The sequence below is a fragment of the Pyxicephalus adspersus genome, chromosome W (genome assembly GCF_032062135.1).
Source record: "Pyxicephalus adspersus chromosome W, UCB_Pads_2.0, whole genome shotgun sequence".
NCBI classification, from domain to species: Eukaryota; Metazoa; Chordata; class Amphibia; order Anura; family Pyxicephalidae; genus Pyxicephalus; species Pyxicephalus adspersus.
This window is the reverse complement of record NC_092870.1, coordinates 10,848,052-10,863,009: the sequence shown is the minus strand read 5'-3', so window position 1 is coordinate 10,863,009 and position 14,958 is coordinate 10,848,052. Positions and strand designations below refer to the sequence as shown.

Sequence of the window (14,958 nt, the reverse complement as noted above, 5' to 3'; positions counted from 1 at the left end):
TTACAAAAACAGTGCATAAACAAATACAGACAAATAAAGACTGATCAAAGAATAACAGAACTATAGCAACAGCATAAAATAAAAGGGAAAACTGTGAAATAATACTTAGGTAGAGTTGGTTTACCTTGGTCCAGGTTGCTGTGTAACGTCCAAGATAATAGTCAGAGTCATTGGGCTCCCTGCAGTGCTCGAAGTGTCAGTGCCGTTGTCCTTAGCAACAAGATGGTATCAGTGCTAAGCTTACATGGCTTTTTCTATGCCAGAGGTGGGACTAACACAACAATCAAATGACAGTATGGTGGAGGCTGTCTCAGGGGCTGTGTCCACATGGGTTATGATGCTCTGTGAACACTTCCAAAATTCCCTTGTTCTAGCCATCATTATTAATTTCATAAGTACAGGTTTTATGAACTGTCAACCCACAGATTATTGATCACCACAAAATAGTTCACAGAGACTAAACTAGGCATGTCTGGGAGTTCACCAGAACAGACCAAATATGGTTTCCGGGCTTTCCTGAGGCCTAGGAGACCAGTCCTTGGTCCCAAAATGCTCACCTTAACGAACTAGCTACAAATCAGCCAACTACTACTTTATAGAGAATGGTATATTGGCAATATAAAGATTATTAATAAATGGGTTTCAGAATACAGCTCAGAGTTCAATAAGAGGCCACTCTACTAGCCCTATCTGAGTTTTTGACACCTGGAGACATAAAATTCCAACTTTTACAATGGGTGCTATAAACAAAAGGGTCTGTAAGGATGCTGGTTGTCAAATCAAGAAATATCTGATAAGGGGAAATTTATGACCCTGGTCTATTTCAAAACAAAGACAAGACAATTTTTTATTTAAATTAATGTTATCCCCAATATCACAGTGGGGTCATCACTAGAGGGGTCTCCAGCAGGAGGAAAGAAGTCCAAATTCCCATGTATGAATTTTAGTTAAACCTCATTTAGAACACTGTGTCCAGTTCTGGAGAGCTCATGTACTGTACATAAAGGATTTGTCCAGAGATACAATCATGGAACAGTAAGTGACTATACATATATTTAGAACATAGATCTATACACAAATATAGTAAAAATGGCAAACTTGATGGCCCACATGGTTTTGTCCTGCAGTCCTCACAGTTTCTATGTTACATGCAGTGAGGGGAAGAATCTTTTCTTGGGTGTACTGGAGAAGCATTATAATTTTATTTTGGACACTCTAATAGAAAGCTACAGAATCTGAGATTATTATTATTAATAATAAAGTGTATTTATAAAGCTCCAACATATGAAGCAGGACTGTACATTGAATAGATATAACAACTACTTTTTAGCAAATATATATAAAAATAATATCACTCAGCAACCAAGTATGCCAGACCACAAGTACAGCAGTGTAGCTGGAAATGGCATTTCACTTCACAGATTGGTTGATTTTGCATATTAACCATTTGGCTGCAGAGGGTCAGCCCCGTTCATTGAACACACCAATGAGCGCTCATCAGTCTGCTTCCACTTTCCCCACTGGCCCTAGCTTCAGGATCTTGTATAAACTGCAGTTTTACGCTTCACTTCAGTCAATCTACTATTACTTGCCAATCAATATTCAGATATTGAGCTGTGTTCTGGGTGTTGAGTCTCTGGGGCTAACTCCTCATAAAACAAACAGCCTTCATGATGTGACCTCACAGCCAATCCACTAAAAGCAAGATTAATGAACTACCCATCCATTAGCCACTAGAAAAGTATCGGAAAATACATTATTATTATTATGACTATGATAGGGCCGAGTCTCCGCATGCAGTGACCTCCCCCCTTTAAACCCAATATAACACAACACAAAACCTTGCTTAAATGGCCCTAAGGCCTTTTATTAACAAAACAACTTATTAATTTAAAATATTTTATAAAAAACTAGAAATAACCATAAATAACAGAACATTAAATAATTAACCATAAATAACAAAATAATTACATAATTAACCATAAACAACAATTACAGATACATTAACATCTTTACCTTGACCAATTTAAACACTCCCCTGGTTACTGGTCCTCGAAGGCCCCACTACTTTATTACTTTTTGGGTCTGCACCGCCGTGATCTATATGCCCACAGCTGCAACCACCATCTCGGAAACCATACCAAAATAATTCAAACTACTACTATCACCAACATTCCAGAGAGTCCCATACCATAGATGAGACTCCCACCCCCACTGAAACAGTAAAACAAACTACATTCCCTCGCGGACCTCACCACCAACCAAAGATCTCAACACATTTCCCCCAACTAACTAAAACAGGGAGGCTCTTCTGCCCCCCCCAAAACGGTCACCCCTGCACACTTCTAACGACCTCCCCTCCAATCCTCATTGCACTTTACCCTTTCACTGCCTGCACCCTATTTCCTCCCAGTCATGAAGGCCTTCCACTAGCCCTCTTTGCCTTCCCCCGCTCCAGGCCTCTCTTGACTGTGATAGGGCCAAGTCCCTGTATGCAGTGCTCTCCACCCTTTAAACCCAATATAACACAACAGAAAACCTTGCTTAAATGGCCCTAAGGCCTTTTATTAACTAAGCAAATTATTCAACATTTAAAATATTTTATATATAAATAGAAATAACCATAAATTACAAAATAATTAGGTAGTTAACCATAAAAAAAAAAATTACATAATTAACCATAAACAACAATTACAGATACATTAAGTAACATCTTTACTCTAAACCTTGACCAATTTAAACACTCCCTTGGTTACTGGTCCTCGAAGGCCCTACTACTTTATCCCCATACTTTTTGGGTCTGCACCGCCGTGATATACAGTATATGCTCCCAGCCGCAACCACCAACTCCGGAACCATACCAGCAGCACTCGCAGCCCTTCCAACCAAAACAATTCAAACTACAGTACTACTAACACCAACATTCCAGAGAGTCCCATACCATAGGTGAGACTCTCACCCCCACTGAAACAGTAAAATAAACCACATTCCCTCGAGGATCTCACCGCCACAATTGCAACCCCTTGCCCTTGTGCGCTCCGCCACACCCGAACAGCCCTCTGGATCCCATTTTGTAAACCCAGACACCATAGATCCATGTCAATCGCCGACAAATGTACCCCATCCTTTTCCAAATACAGCCCGCAATCCACCTCCAATTCCCTGTGCCGCACTACCACACCCCCATTACGGTCCAGAAAACCCCCCACCATCCTATTCGGCTTAACCCTGGCCTTCTTCAACCTGGCCACGGATCCTGCACCTCGCCATTGCGTCCTGGCCACTACATCCGACCAAACCACAACAACACCCGGCAGCATGGTACACAATCTCAACACGTCCCATTTGATATCCCTAGGCACCAGTCTTTTACCCAGATCATTCCGTGCAACACAACAACATTCGGGCTCCTATCCCAACTCAGATACAGCTGAATTTCGGCAAGCATTATTGCAGGCCAGGCACACCGATCTACCGAATCACAGCCTCCGAAAGCGGGATGCCCAATTGCCGACTGTCAGGGCTTAATGCAGCTCGTCTGGCCCCTCGGCACACATAGAAATGCCCAATGATCCACACTTCGCCTCAACCCCCTCAGCCAATAAACAATTTCGAAAAAGGCCCAAAAATTGATACCGAGACAAGGCCAAACCGTCTTCATGTATCAACAAGAGGCCACCCCCACTCGGCCAAATTGCTAAAAATTCCCCCACAGCCTCTACCAGACAAACCAAACCACCCCCCATCTCCCCTAAAACAATGTCCACCCCCCTTCCTGCCTGATCCATTTTAGACTGAGCCAAACGAATCTTCACCTGACCTCCCCCACAAACCACATCACCCACTTGAATACCACCCGGCTTTTGAACCGCCTGGCTAACTAGTTCCCCAATCCTGATTGCCCCAAAAAAGGCTAAAACAAAAGCCACTTTAAACAATACCACCTCATACCTAGAACTACAAATCCCCTCCAACCTCTGGACCACCGCCAATAACAATGGAAACGACACTGGCTGCCGACCATCTACCACCCTCCTCCCTTTTTTAAAACCCTTCACTGCCTGTTTCACCAGAGACTCCTTACTCAAATCCTTGATCCCCATCAATTTGAACGCCAAACCTGCCAATTTTCTATTTAAAACCACCACTGACACCCCCGCTCAAAACACCTACACAGGAAATTAATCAAAACCCCCCTAAATTCTTCTTCTGACCTAGCCCCCCCCAAAATCCTCACAAAACCTCCACCACTCCTTTCACACCGCTGAATATGCCAGCCGAGTCGCCGGACTCACAGAACGCTGTATCATACCCGCTACGATTCCAAGGGAATCCTCCAGAGCTCCTGAAGGCACAGGACACCCTGACTCTCCGCCCCTGGGACCAGCTGCCGGAAACGATCCCACTGAAACTGAAACAAAGAATCGGCAATAGTGTTAACAGTTCCTGGGATATGCACACCACACACAGCAATGTTCCAACTCAGACAACGAAAAACCAACTGCCTTAACAAACGAATCACCGGTGGAGAAGATGCTGAATAAGCGTTCAGCGCCTGTACCAATCCCAAGTCGTTGCAGCAAAATCGAATTGGCCTATTAGCAAGCTCCTTACCCCATAACTCCAGCGCCACCACTTCCTTGCCAAAAGGCCCCATACCCCAACGATCCAGCCACATCGATAAACAGTTCTAATTCCACATTAGAAACCCGTCCCTCCATCCAAACTGACCACCCATCGAACCGACCGCTCATCGTATCTGAGCCAAGCCACACCCCTATACGCCCTATGCGCTTCGCTAATGGCGTCCAAATAACAAAACAGGGCAGAACAATACCCTGGTTCCTTTTCCACCAGCACACTGGCAAATATCACAAACCGTTACAACCAATTGGCAAATGTGGGCGAGATCAGCCGGTGCCGACGGGACTCCTCCTCCTTCCTCTACTCACCTGGCGACCTATCCAAATTAAACCGTTCCAGTGGCAGCAAGGCAAAGATATCCACAAACTCACCTTTCCATATTTGCTCCCTCATCTCCTGCCGCTTGTGTGTTCCCAGTGGCCCCTCAAAGCAAACATAAACCTCCCCCTTTGCTACGTCACCTAGGTAACTTTGCAGCAAAATGCGCAGGGGGCTGCCCCCCTGCCGAAAAGGTCCCTGCTTCCACTAATTCCTGCCCAGCAACAACCCCTGCCGCCTTTTCCCCCACCACCCCTCCCCCTAAACACACCCCTGGAGCCCCCTCCTCTCCTACTCCCACAGAGACCCCTTGAAAAATTGAACCCCCCACTAGGCCCCCAACCCCAGTGCTCACCAGCCTCAAGCTCTCCATCTGATAGGTCCTTTTCCGGTGCAGCACATCCTGACCCCTGGAGGCCGGGAAGCTGCTGGCCGCACCACGCTCCTACACTGCATCTTCTGCATCCCCCACGACCACCTGCCTGGACCGACACCAGCAGGGACCCCTCCGCTTCTTCCTGCAGCCGGGAACCCAGCCCGCAACCGGCCGCTTCACCAAAACGCCAGCCGGTTCCTCTGCCTTCACTTCTGGGAATCCCCAGGTCTTCCGCCTGCGTCATCACGCAGGCACTCCCAGCTGCATCCGCCGATCCCGCCTCACTCCTGCGTGCTGACATGGAGCCTCTTTTGCACGCGCGTCCAGTCCTGCCTTCTTTTTCCTACAGAGGCCATCTTGTTAGCTGCCAACCTAATGCCAGTGCACGCCATCACCATCCCTCCTGTGCCCCACAGGCACATTCACTGAAGACCTCACCAGGCGGGAAGGGGTAGGCTGCTGATCTTGCCTCCCCCTCCCACCCTAGGACTCCTAGGGGTTTCAGGGCTCAGGCGCACCAGGGGCCTAGACCAACGGTGGGAACTGGAGGGACCCCCTACAGAGCCATATCCACCTGCTCCTGCAACCATTCAGGCCCCTGATCCGCCGCTGCAGCTCTCAGCTGGATCAGTAAAATGTCAATGTCAGCCATGTGCTCCATCAAGAAATATACTGCACAAAAACTTACTTCACTCTCCCCGTCCTGCTGCAAAATGATCCTCCTTTTCTGTTCCCCCCTTCTTTTCACTTCTCTTCTCCCTCCCCCCCTCCCCCAATATGTCACCCCTGCACACTTCTAATGGCCTTCCCTCCAATCCTCATTGCACTTAACCCTTTCACTGCCTGCTCCCTATCCCATCCCAGTCATGAAGGCCTTCCACTAGCCCTCTCTGCGTTCCCCCGCTCCAGGCCTCTCTGGCTTGTGCTGCTACACTGGAATCAAGTGAAATTGCAAACAAGTATATGTGCTGACATCATGCAAGATATAAAGCAAGATATGAATCCTTGTGTGCCAGAAACATATGCCATTTATTCATAAAATCCTGGTTTTGTGTTCCATCTCAGCTTCTGTTACATGCACTCCAGCAATCACTAAATTTCTTAGGGTGCATTTCCTGACACTGACACCAGTGTAGTTTTCAGCAGCACAGGAAAGCAATTGGAATCTTTGTCACCCTTCATTGATGGCTATATGGCATTTCTCATGGTGGGCTTCTTGATGGTAACATGCCTACATAATATGTTTTTAAATGGCTTTTTTGTAGCCTTCATCTCTGTGTGGGAACCCAGAAGAACTATTAGCAGATAGAGACACAGTGTTGTCACCCTAAAGCAGAAGGTGCCTGAACAAGAACCAATATGGCATCACCCCAAGGGATTAGTTTACCTAAAACCGCTGCTATAAACATATTACAAGTGACTTTTGAAAGGGCACCAACATCTCAGAGATTCCATCAGAATTTCAGTGATTGGGTTTACATCATTCTGGCAACAAACAGATATGCATACAAAGGACTCTTCTGAAATTTTCCATTGTAAACATGGATGATGGATCACAGCTAATCAGTGCTGTACAAATATAAAATGTCCTAATTCTTGTCTGATTCTGGTTTCTTTATAATCATTAAACTTACATAAGTTAATATTATCATGTATTTATATAGTGCTGACTTATTACACAGCGCTGTAAAGCGTCCATTGCCATGCGGCTAGTTTCTCCAGCAGAAGGCCTTATCTGTCCATGCTGCATCTCAGATTATTGGAGGACAATATATCAGGTCTAGTATAGATTTATAGTGCAAATAGATATTCATGTGTGCAAAGAGTTCTATTTCTGGATAATGCTGAATAGGCTGAGCACTGAAGCCACATTACCCTAATTATTATTTAGTAATAGTTTACCCATTAACCACAGTGAAGGGTTATGAGGGCCAGTAACAAAGGGGCAGAAAATGTCCACTATAACTATAAAACAGGCAGAGGGCTGGAAGAAGGTTCCCATTGTGAAATGATGTACATTGATTAACTCCTTTAGCTCTCATATTTTATGGACCATAACAAGGTCTTTTCTAGCAATACTGTTTGGTAAAAAAATGGTTTAATTTCTTTTAAACTCTGTTTTATTAAAATAGAAATAAATGTCGTTTTCTGTATTCGCGTTTACCTAATACCCTACTATAAGTAATATGCATGAGAGGCTACACTTTTAGTAAAAAAAAAGCCTTAGAGAATACTATTAGAAGAAGAGAACAACAGAACTGCTTCATATATGTGTATATATATATGTGCAGAACCCTGAGGTTGATGGTCGAGTTGAGGTTGATGAATTGAATGATCTATGAATCATTGTGAGACTTTTTTGAGTCTGCATGACCATATTAATCACTGGAAACTGGGAGAGTATTTGGAGTGTTTCTCGATCTGTGGGCTGTGGTCTTCACTGGTTCTCCTTGTGCCTGCCTCTGCAGTGGGTGACAAAGTGTATCCTTTATATTGTGAGTTCTATTGGTAGGTGAGAAGTTGAAATTGTGATATGTATATTGCAAATACTTTAATTAAATATGATGTGATGCATGGCAGTAATAGCCCTTTGTATTTAATTGTAGTGCTGAGATACCTAGTTGTGTTAAACCATATCCCTGAAGAAGTGGAATTTATCTGCGAAATGCGTTGGATAAAGGAGAATCTCAGCATATGTACTACATCAATATGATGCTCTTTTAAATAAGAAAAAGGGAGATAAAATATTAAAGTGGACCTACCATCAGAAGTTTTGTGATGTTGTGTCATGTTAAGTGCAGCATGTTTAGTATTGTGTCAGTGTAACACCAGGTATTCAGCTTTCCCATTGGCAATGCTTGATATGCTTTCCTTTCCAGAAGGATTGAGCCATTTTTACTTAAGCATCTCCTGGGCCACCATCTACTTCCTAGAATTTGTTGGCTTGTATTGATTATTGATTTCTTGTAAACCCCGGTGTCTGTGCAGTTCTTGGCTGTGTTCACCAATGTCTGATATATCAATGTTTCTAGAAAGTATCTGCATGCTGTTTAAGGATGCTGAACCATGCATATATTGTATTTATATATGGTGAAAACACTAACTCCCTTTCTCCCATTTGTGTCTCCATTGTTACCTTGCCCCATGAGCTTTTGATAGTAATCACAAGTGACCATTTTTACACACATTACACAGGCATGGTCAACTGTTATAATCCCTTAGGAAACCTGCTTTGAGAAATCCTTGTAGCCTCCATCAGAAGTCCTTGTGACAGGATGATAACATAGGAGCACAATTAGAAGACAAGATAAGGAGAGCATTGTTACCCTACAACAGGTAGTGATCTTTGTGGGAGGATCAGCAGGGAATATTTTAAAGAAAGCTGCAGATTAAAAAAAAAAAAAAAACATTAAAAATTACTTTTAGAATGACATTAACATGGTAAATCTGAGATTTTACGGATTTAGGAATTCTTTGTAACTCTATACAGTGAGTTTGTGTCCTTAGCAAGTTCCCCCATCATTGATCTCCCCTTCCATATTATTATTATTGTTATTATTATTATTATTATTAATAATAATAAACAGTATTTATATAGCGCCAACATACAGTATTACACAACGCTGTACATTAAATAGGTGTTGCAAATGACAAACAGTTACAGACATTGACACAGGAGGAGGATATCATTGTCTGGATGTCTTTTCTTGTATTAAATTCCAATGGTATGGTGGTTCCCCTGACATAACCTGCCAACTGACAGCCATACTACCACAACAGGTGAGTTAGTCTTTCAAGCTGTAAATACCTTTCCTTACAGTAAAACACTTCCTGACTGTAACATACGAGGCGTTCCTGTCTAATACATTGGTGATTACATCAATGTCACATAACACCCCAATGTGTAGTAATTTTAGACGGGGGGAAAAAAGAGAAATAAAAGGAAATAGGAAGCAAGAGAGGTAGTGCAAAGAGGTAGTGCATGTTGGGAGTATGCAGATTCTAGTACATGATGATCTGTGCAGGAGAAGAGGTTACCATGGTAACTAGATTCCTACTCCATCCTCCTCTCCATGGGGATAATTAACCCTTGTGTTGTCAGTGACCTACAATGCACTTACATGTGTAAAATACATGGATAGTGCCAATGGTACTCATATATCCTCGCAAGATTCTGTTACAAAGTATACAAATCTACAACATCTTGTATTCTGATGATACAGAAGCCTGGGACAATATTTATGAATGTATCAATTGATCTACTATTTATCTATCCATTATCAATCTAATATTAATTGATCCATTCTTCTATATCTCTCTATGGGTCTGATTTATTAAAGCGCTCCAAGACTGGAGAGGATACAATTTCATCAGTAAATCTGGGTGATCCAGCAAACCTGAAATGGATTTCTTGAAGTCATATGCTATTTGTTAGCAAATGTTTTGATTACAGGACCAGATCCATTCCAGGTTTGCTGGATCACCCAGCTTCACTGATAAATTTGTATCCTCTCCAGCCTTGCAGAGCTTTATAAATCAGACCCATAGAGAGAAATAAAAGAATGGATCAATTAATAATAGATTGATATTAGATAAATGTATATATTATTGATCCATGTATCTATCGATCTATTACACAGCTCAAAAAAAAAATCCACTTGCCATGGATTTCAGGTCTGCTGAATCCAGAAATTACATCAGTTTCATTGAATTGGCTCTAGTTCTTGTGGTACAGGAATCGGAATAGACAATTTTACCAACAACAAATGTTAACACAGCATATTAATATCAATCTTTATTTACACCGATGTTTTGCATTTTATATAATAAATGTAGCATTATTTTCATGAAACTTTCATTTGCCTTCTCTTTATTCATACTTTTTTTTTACAGAAATATGAGTTCTTCAAGAAGTTGTTTAAATGACCCTAATGTATTTTGCTACATTTGTTGTTAATATTCTCAGCAAAAACAATACAGAATTTGTGAAACAAAATATCTTGCATATTTTGGTATTAAACTGGGGCACCAAGATAGGTATTTTTTAAAGTGTACCTATCATATGGCGAGAGGCCAAAAATCATCATAATGATTGTTATTTTTGTGCTGTGAATGTAAAATGTTTCTTCTTATGGGTATGGACTACTAGCCCATATGGGAGGACCAGAATACCGTGCAGAAGACTGGCGGCTTTTCATAGACAGTTCCACTTGAAGTTTGAAATCTGTTTTACTGCATAATGGCAACTGCTATGCATCAATTCCAATTGGTCACTCAACAAAACGTGAATATGAAAATACTTGAAATATGAAAATATTAAAATGGTCTTACAAAAGCATTGCTATCATGAACACCAATGGTCCATATGCGTTGATTTAAAAAAGGTGAACTTCCTACTTGGACAGCAAAGTGAATACACAAAGTACCCATGTTTCATCTGCTTGTGGGATAGTAGAGCAAAGCAGGATCACTGAAAAAAAGTGACATGGCCTCCAAGGGAAAACATGAAAAAAGGTGCAGCGACATCATTACCGAGCCAATGGTTGACAAAGAAAAAATCATTCTCCCTCCACTACACATAAAGTTGGGATTAATGAAGTAATTTGTTAGAGCTCTGAACAAGGACGATGATTGCTTCAAATACATTTGTAGATTCTTCCCTGGACTGAAAAATTAAAAGCAGGAATCTTTCCCCAGATTCGGAAACTGATAAATGATTCAAATTTCATAAGTTACATGACTGATACTGAAGCTTCTGCCTGGCACAGTTATGTCATGGTTATCAAGAATTTCTTGGGTAACATAAGGCACAAAATTATGAAGAACTGGTACAGAACTTGCTCCTAAACTTTAAAAATGTGGGTGCTACTATGAGCATAAAGGTACACTATCTCCATAACCATTTGCAAAAATTTCCAGAAAACCTTGGCGATTTCAGTGAGGAACAAGGGGGAGGTTCCATCAAGATATAAAGGTGATAGAAGAAAGGTATCAGGGCAGATGGGATAGACACATGATGGCAGAGTACTGCTGGAGCCGTGATTGTCCTGATCATCAACATAAAAGGAAATCATACAAACTGAGATTTTCTATTACTTCTTTGTGATTAGTTCTGTAAATATACTGAATATAGAATATATTGACATTAGGTATTTCAGAAATTTAATTTTGTATACGTAGGCATATCTAGTTTCATTTTGCTTAATTTTCATGTTTCAATATTTTTCTATGAGGTTATTATTGAGGTAATTGTTTAACAACTAGAGCCAATCGAACAAAACCAATACCATCAGTGGAATCTGTCCATCAAACATAACCTAAAATGACTTTAAACTGTTTGGCAAGAAAATGTTTGTTGACCAGTGTTATCAATCTATTGATTATTGATCCATCAGTCTGCCGATGATCCATCATGATGTCCATATTCACTTTTCATACTAAAGCCCCCCCCCCCCACCATCATCTTCCTATGGACATCTTATTTTTCTGTCTGATGCATCATGCAGATAATTGTTTCTCATTTCTGTATTTTACTAATTTGTTGTGCACATGTGAGTGGGTCTGCCTTGTTCTGTCCTTTCACACAGCCTCCATTTTACAGCACAGATATTACATCCATTTTATCAGCAGACTGAGATGGTAATGCAGAAAAAATATCACACGTTGCTAGAGAGATCTTTGAAGCCACTGACTGTGTACAGACATGTACAGGCAAATATCGGGGCAATGGGGGGAATACAGGGGCAACAGTTCCTATATTTTGAGAAATGAGACGCTCAACAGACGCAAGGCAAGACACCCATAGAGCGCCTATGGAGGTCATGGGATGTTGTTACCAGTTGGGGGTCTCTACATTAAATTCTAAATTCATGAGGCTGAATGACTGGGGGTCATCCGTTGAGCACAATTCTGGTCTCAACTTCTTTCTAGGCCCAGATTCCTCAAGCTTCATTATCACTTACCAAGTACTACAAGGCATGCCAAAGTGACTCACCACAACACTTACTGAAAGGCCGTTTCAGTATGCCCTGGGTACATGGATATTGCAGCTTGATAAATCAGGCCCAGGATACCTGTAACCTCGTTATTGTGTTTCTTGACGCCATCATCTCATCCCAATAACGTTGGCAATTCCTAAGAAGGGCACAGCAGTCTCATTTATTTGCAGTGTGACCTCACTCAGCAAGAGAAATGGTCTCATTAACTGTAGTATTAGATAACCTCATGTGCAGCATACTTCTCCTGCACAGCTAATACTATGTGCAGTCACCTAGACCAAAATCCACAAATTCCCATCATTCTATTCTGCCATTTATACATTGCTAACATAGGTTTTTCTTATTCTTACTCCCAATAGTCACAACATAAAGGGTTCCCCGATTTTCAGGCCTCATCTGTCCCCAGTGATCAATGCCTCTCTGAAACACATAAAATAATGTACATTTTTGTCCTTTTTTCCCCCTCAGAGCTGGCACCATGATCCCTGTGAGCGCTTGTATGTACATCCACCCACACAATGTACAAGATTCATGTATGGGGATAAAGAGCACACGGCAGCCATGACCAGATGAGGGATAGAAAATCATCAATAGTGGGGGATTAGGGTATAAATATCAAACAGAGATCAGACTGATTGACACTGGTCCCTGGTCTGTGTGTGCCAAGGATGTTACACAATGCCAGCAGACACACAAATCCATACACCCACACAGAGTACACAATGACACGGATTATTTATTGAGCGTGCATTCATCTGTTATCAATTGATGGGATATCTATCAATCATCTATCGATCACAAATCAATGCAAAACACATATCACGTAACAATAAATGTCCAATTCCAGGGGTGTCCTGTGGTTGGAACAATATGACTTGTGGGGGTTCACAGTGGGTAAAGGGGAGGGGTTCACTGTGCGATCACTCACCTGCTCATACCAGTCAAGGTTGGTGCAGGTGCACTCGGGCCACCAGTTGGGTTCACTGCCGTTCATTTTTGGGGTGGCACTTTTGGGGGGTCCTTTGAAGGCTGGGGTGAGGTTTTCACGTGTGGTGGGGACCAGCTTGGCTTTTCCACGAGCTGTCGGAGTGACAGCAGTTTGCAACGGGAGGGTCTGAGAACTGTAACCTCCATAGCCGTCCACATACTGCTCATGCTGCCACTCTTTGTATGTTGGGGGTTCCATCCTGCGCAGGGCAGACATGCGAGATGCCTTGTAACACTCAGGGCACTTGCAGCAGTGATGATGTTTGTGCATCATAAGATCCAGTTCCGAAATGAATAGGCTGTATCATGGATCAACCCACAAACCCAATCCACCTCATCCCCCCCACACCCCCACCAACAAAAAAAAAATACAAATTGAGGCAGGGTTAATCTAATGGACTTTTTTCTCACAGGGCCACACACATAGGTACCGCTCGCAATATCCTCCCGTGACAGCAGGCTGACCGATGCCTAAAAAGACACAAAAACCATGGAAATGTCCGAGGCCAATGGCAGATATGGTCAGAGCAGGACAGAAAATTCTATTTTATAAAATCCCCCCCCCCACAAAAAAAAGGAAAAAAATAGCAAAATCTGACCTTAATTCCTTTAAAAAGATTTCCTGAGCATGAATCTTGCAAGTCGGTTCTCCTCCCCCTGTTTTTTTTATGTAGGTGATCTGCTGTAGGAGGGGGTGTCAATAAGATGCAGGCTTTGGATGTAAAAAATGGCGTCCTTGCTTCAATTTTATTTTCCACTTTCAGCGCTGGATTCTGGGGTGGTGATGGTTGGTTGGGGCAGGTTCATCTCTTGGGCCCAATGTTGGGTGTGGGTGCCTGGGTGCTCCTGGATGGTGTGCAGAGGAGGCTGTGATGTTGGTCCCTGATGGAGCTGCTGCCTCTGGATGCTGCATCTCCTGGCTGCAGCCAATCAGCAACCAGCAGCAGCACCACCACCGGCTGTAACCCTTTAGGGGCTGGAATGGGGCCTGGAGTGCATGGAGCTGGGCTGGGGGAGGCAGGCGGCTGAAGCCCTGATGGTGTTAATCAGCAAAAGCTGACTGATCCTAATGTGGAGGGTGAGAGTGGCCAGGAAAGGGGGGGGGGGGGGGGGGGGGGGGGCGGCGACAAGTTTTTTTTTTTTCCCCGTCAAGGCTCCAAAATCAGAAGCTGGGAAGAATCTCCCACCTACAGAATCTTCATTATACAGCTGTGTCCTGCATGCCCGCAATCCTTCACACACATGCACCGCTGCCACACAACAGGAAAATTTGGCTGGGTGAACCAGACTGGGCTGGGAGCAAATGAGTATTATTGGGATCTTATCTCCAGTCATGTGACCAATTTGCTCAATTATGGGGATCGTTATCCCCATGTGCTGACCACCCCCCCTGCACCATCCCACAGTAGTATAAGCAGGCACAACCTACATAAGGGTGACAATTCAGCTCGCAAGTCAGGAGCAGTGCGGTAGCTTGTCACCCTATCACAGACAGCTGGATTTCATGGCGATAATTGCTGCAGCTCCTTTTTTTTTTATTTTTGTGGGAGGCTATCTGTAAAGTGGGGGTATGTGTGGCCCCCCAACACAGGCTCACACACGGGGGACCCCATGGTCCACAGTTCTGTAATCAGC

The 14,958-nt window shown here is 43.1% G+C and overlaps 1 protein-coding gene across 6 annotated transcripts in view; it reads right to left on the bottom strand.

The window, feature by feature from the left end:
• The window catches only part of LOC140342886 (disks large homolog 3-like), a 185,534-nt gene extending 171,202 nt beyond the window's left edge, over window positions 1-14,332 (bottom strand). The window contains exons 1-2 of one of the 6 annotated variants that reach the window (XM_072429263.1): window positions 5,318-5,575; window positions 4,313-4,411 (exon numbers count right to left, since the gene is read on the bottom strand). Coding sequence is in view for 4 of the 6 variants with exons in the window: in XM_072429260.1 (XP_072285361.1) it covers window positions 13,265-13,597 (333 nt within the window). In the remaining 2 variants the exon portion in view is untranslated. Of the gene's footprint in view, window positions 1-4,312; window positions 4,412-5,317; window positions 5,576-13,264; window positions 13,874-13,922 lie in introns of those variants that run through there. The other 5 variants (XM_072429262.1, XM_072429260.1, XM_072429258.1 and 2 more) reach the window with 5 other exon arrangements.
• Window positions 14,333-14,958: the final 626 nt, after the last annotated feature.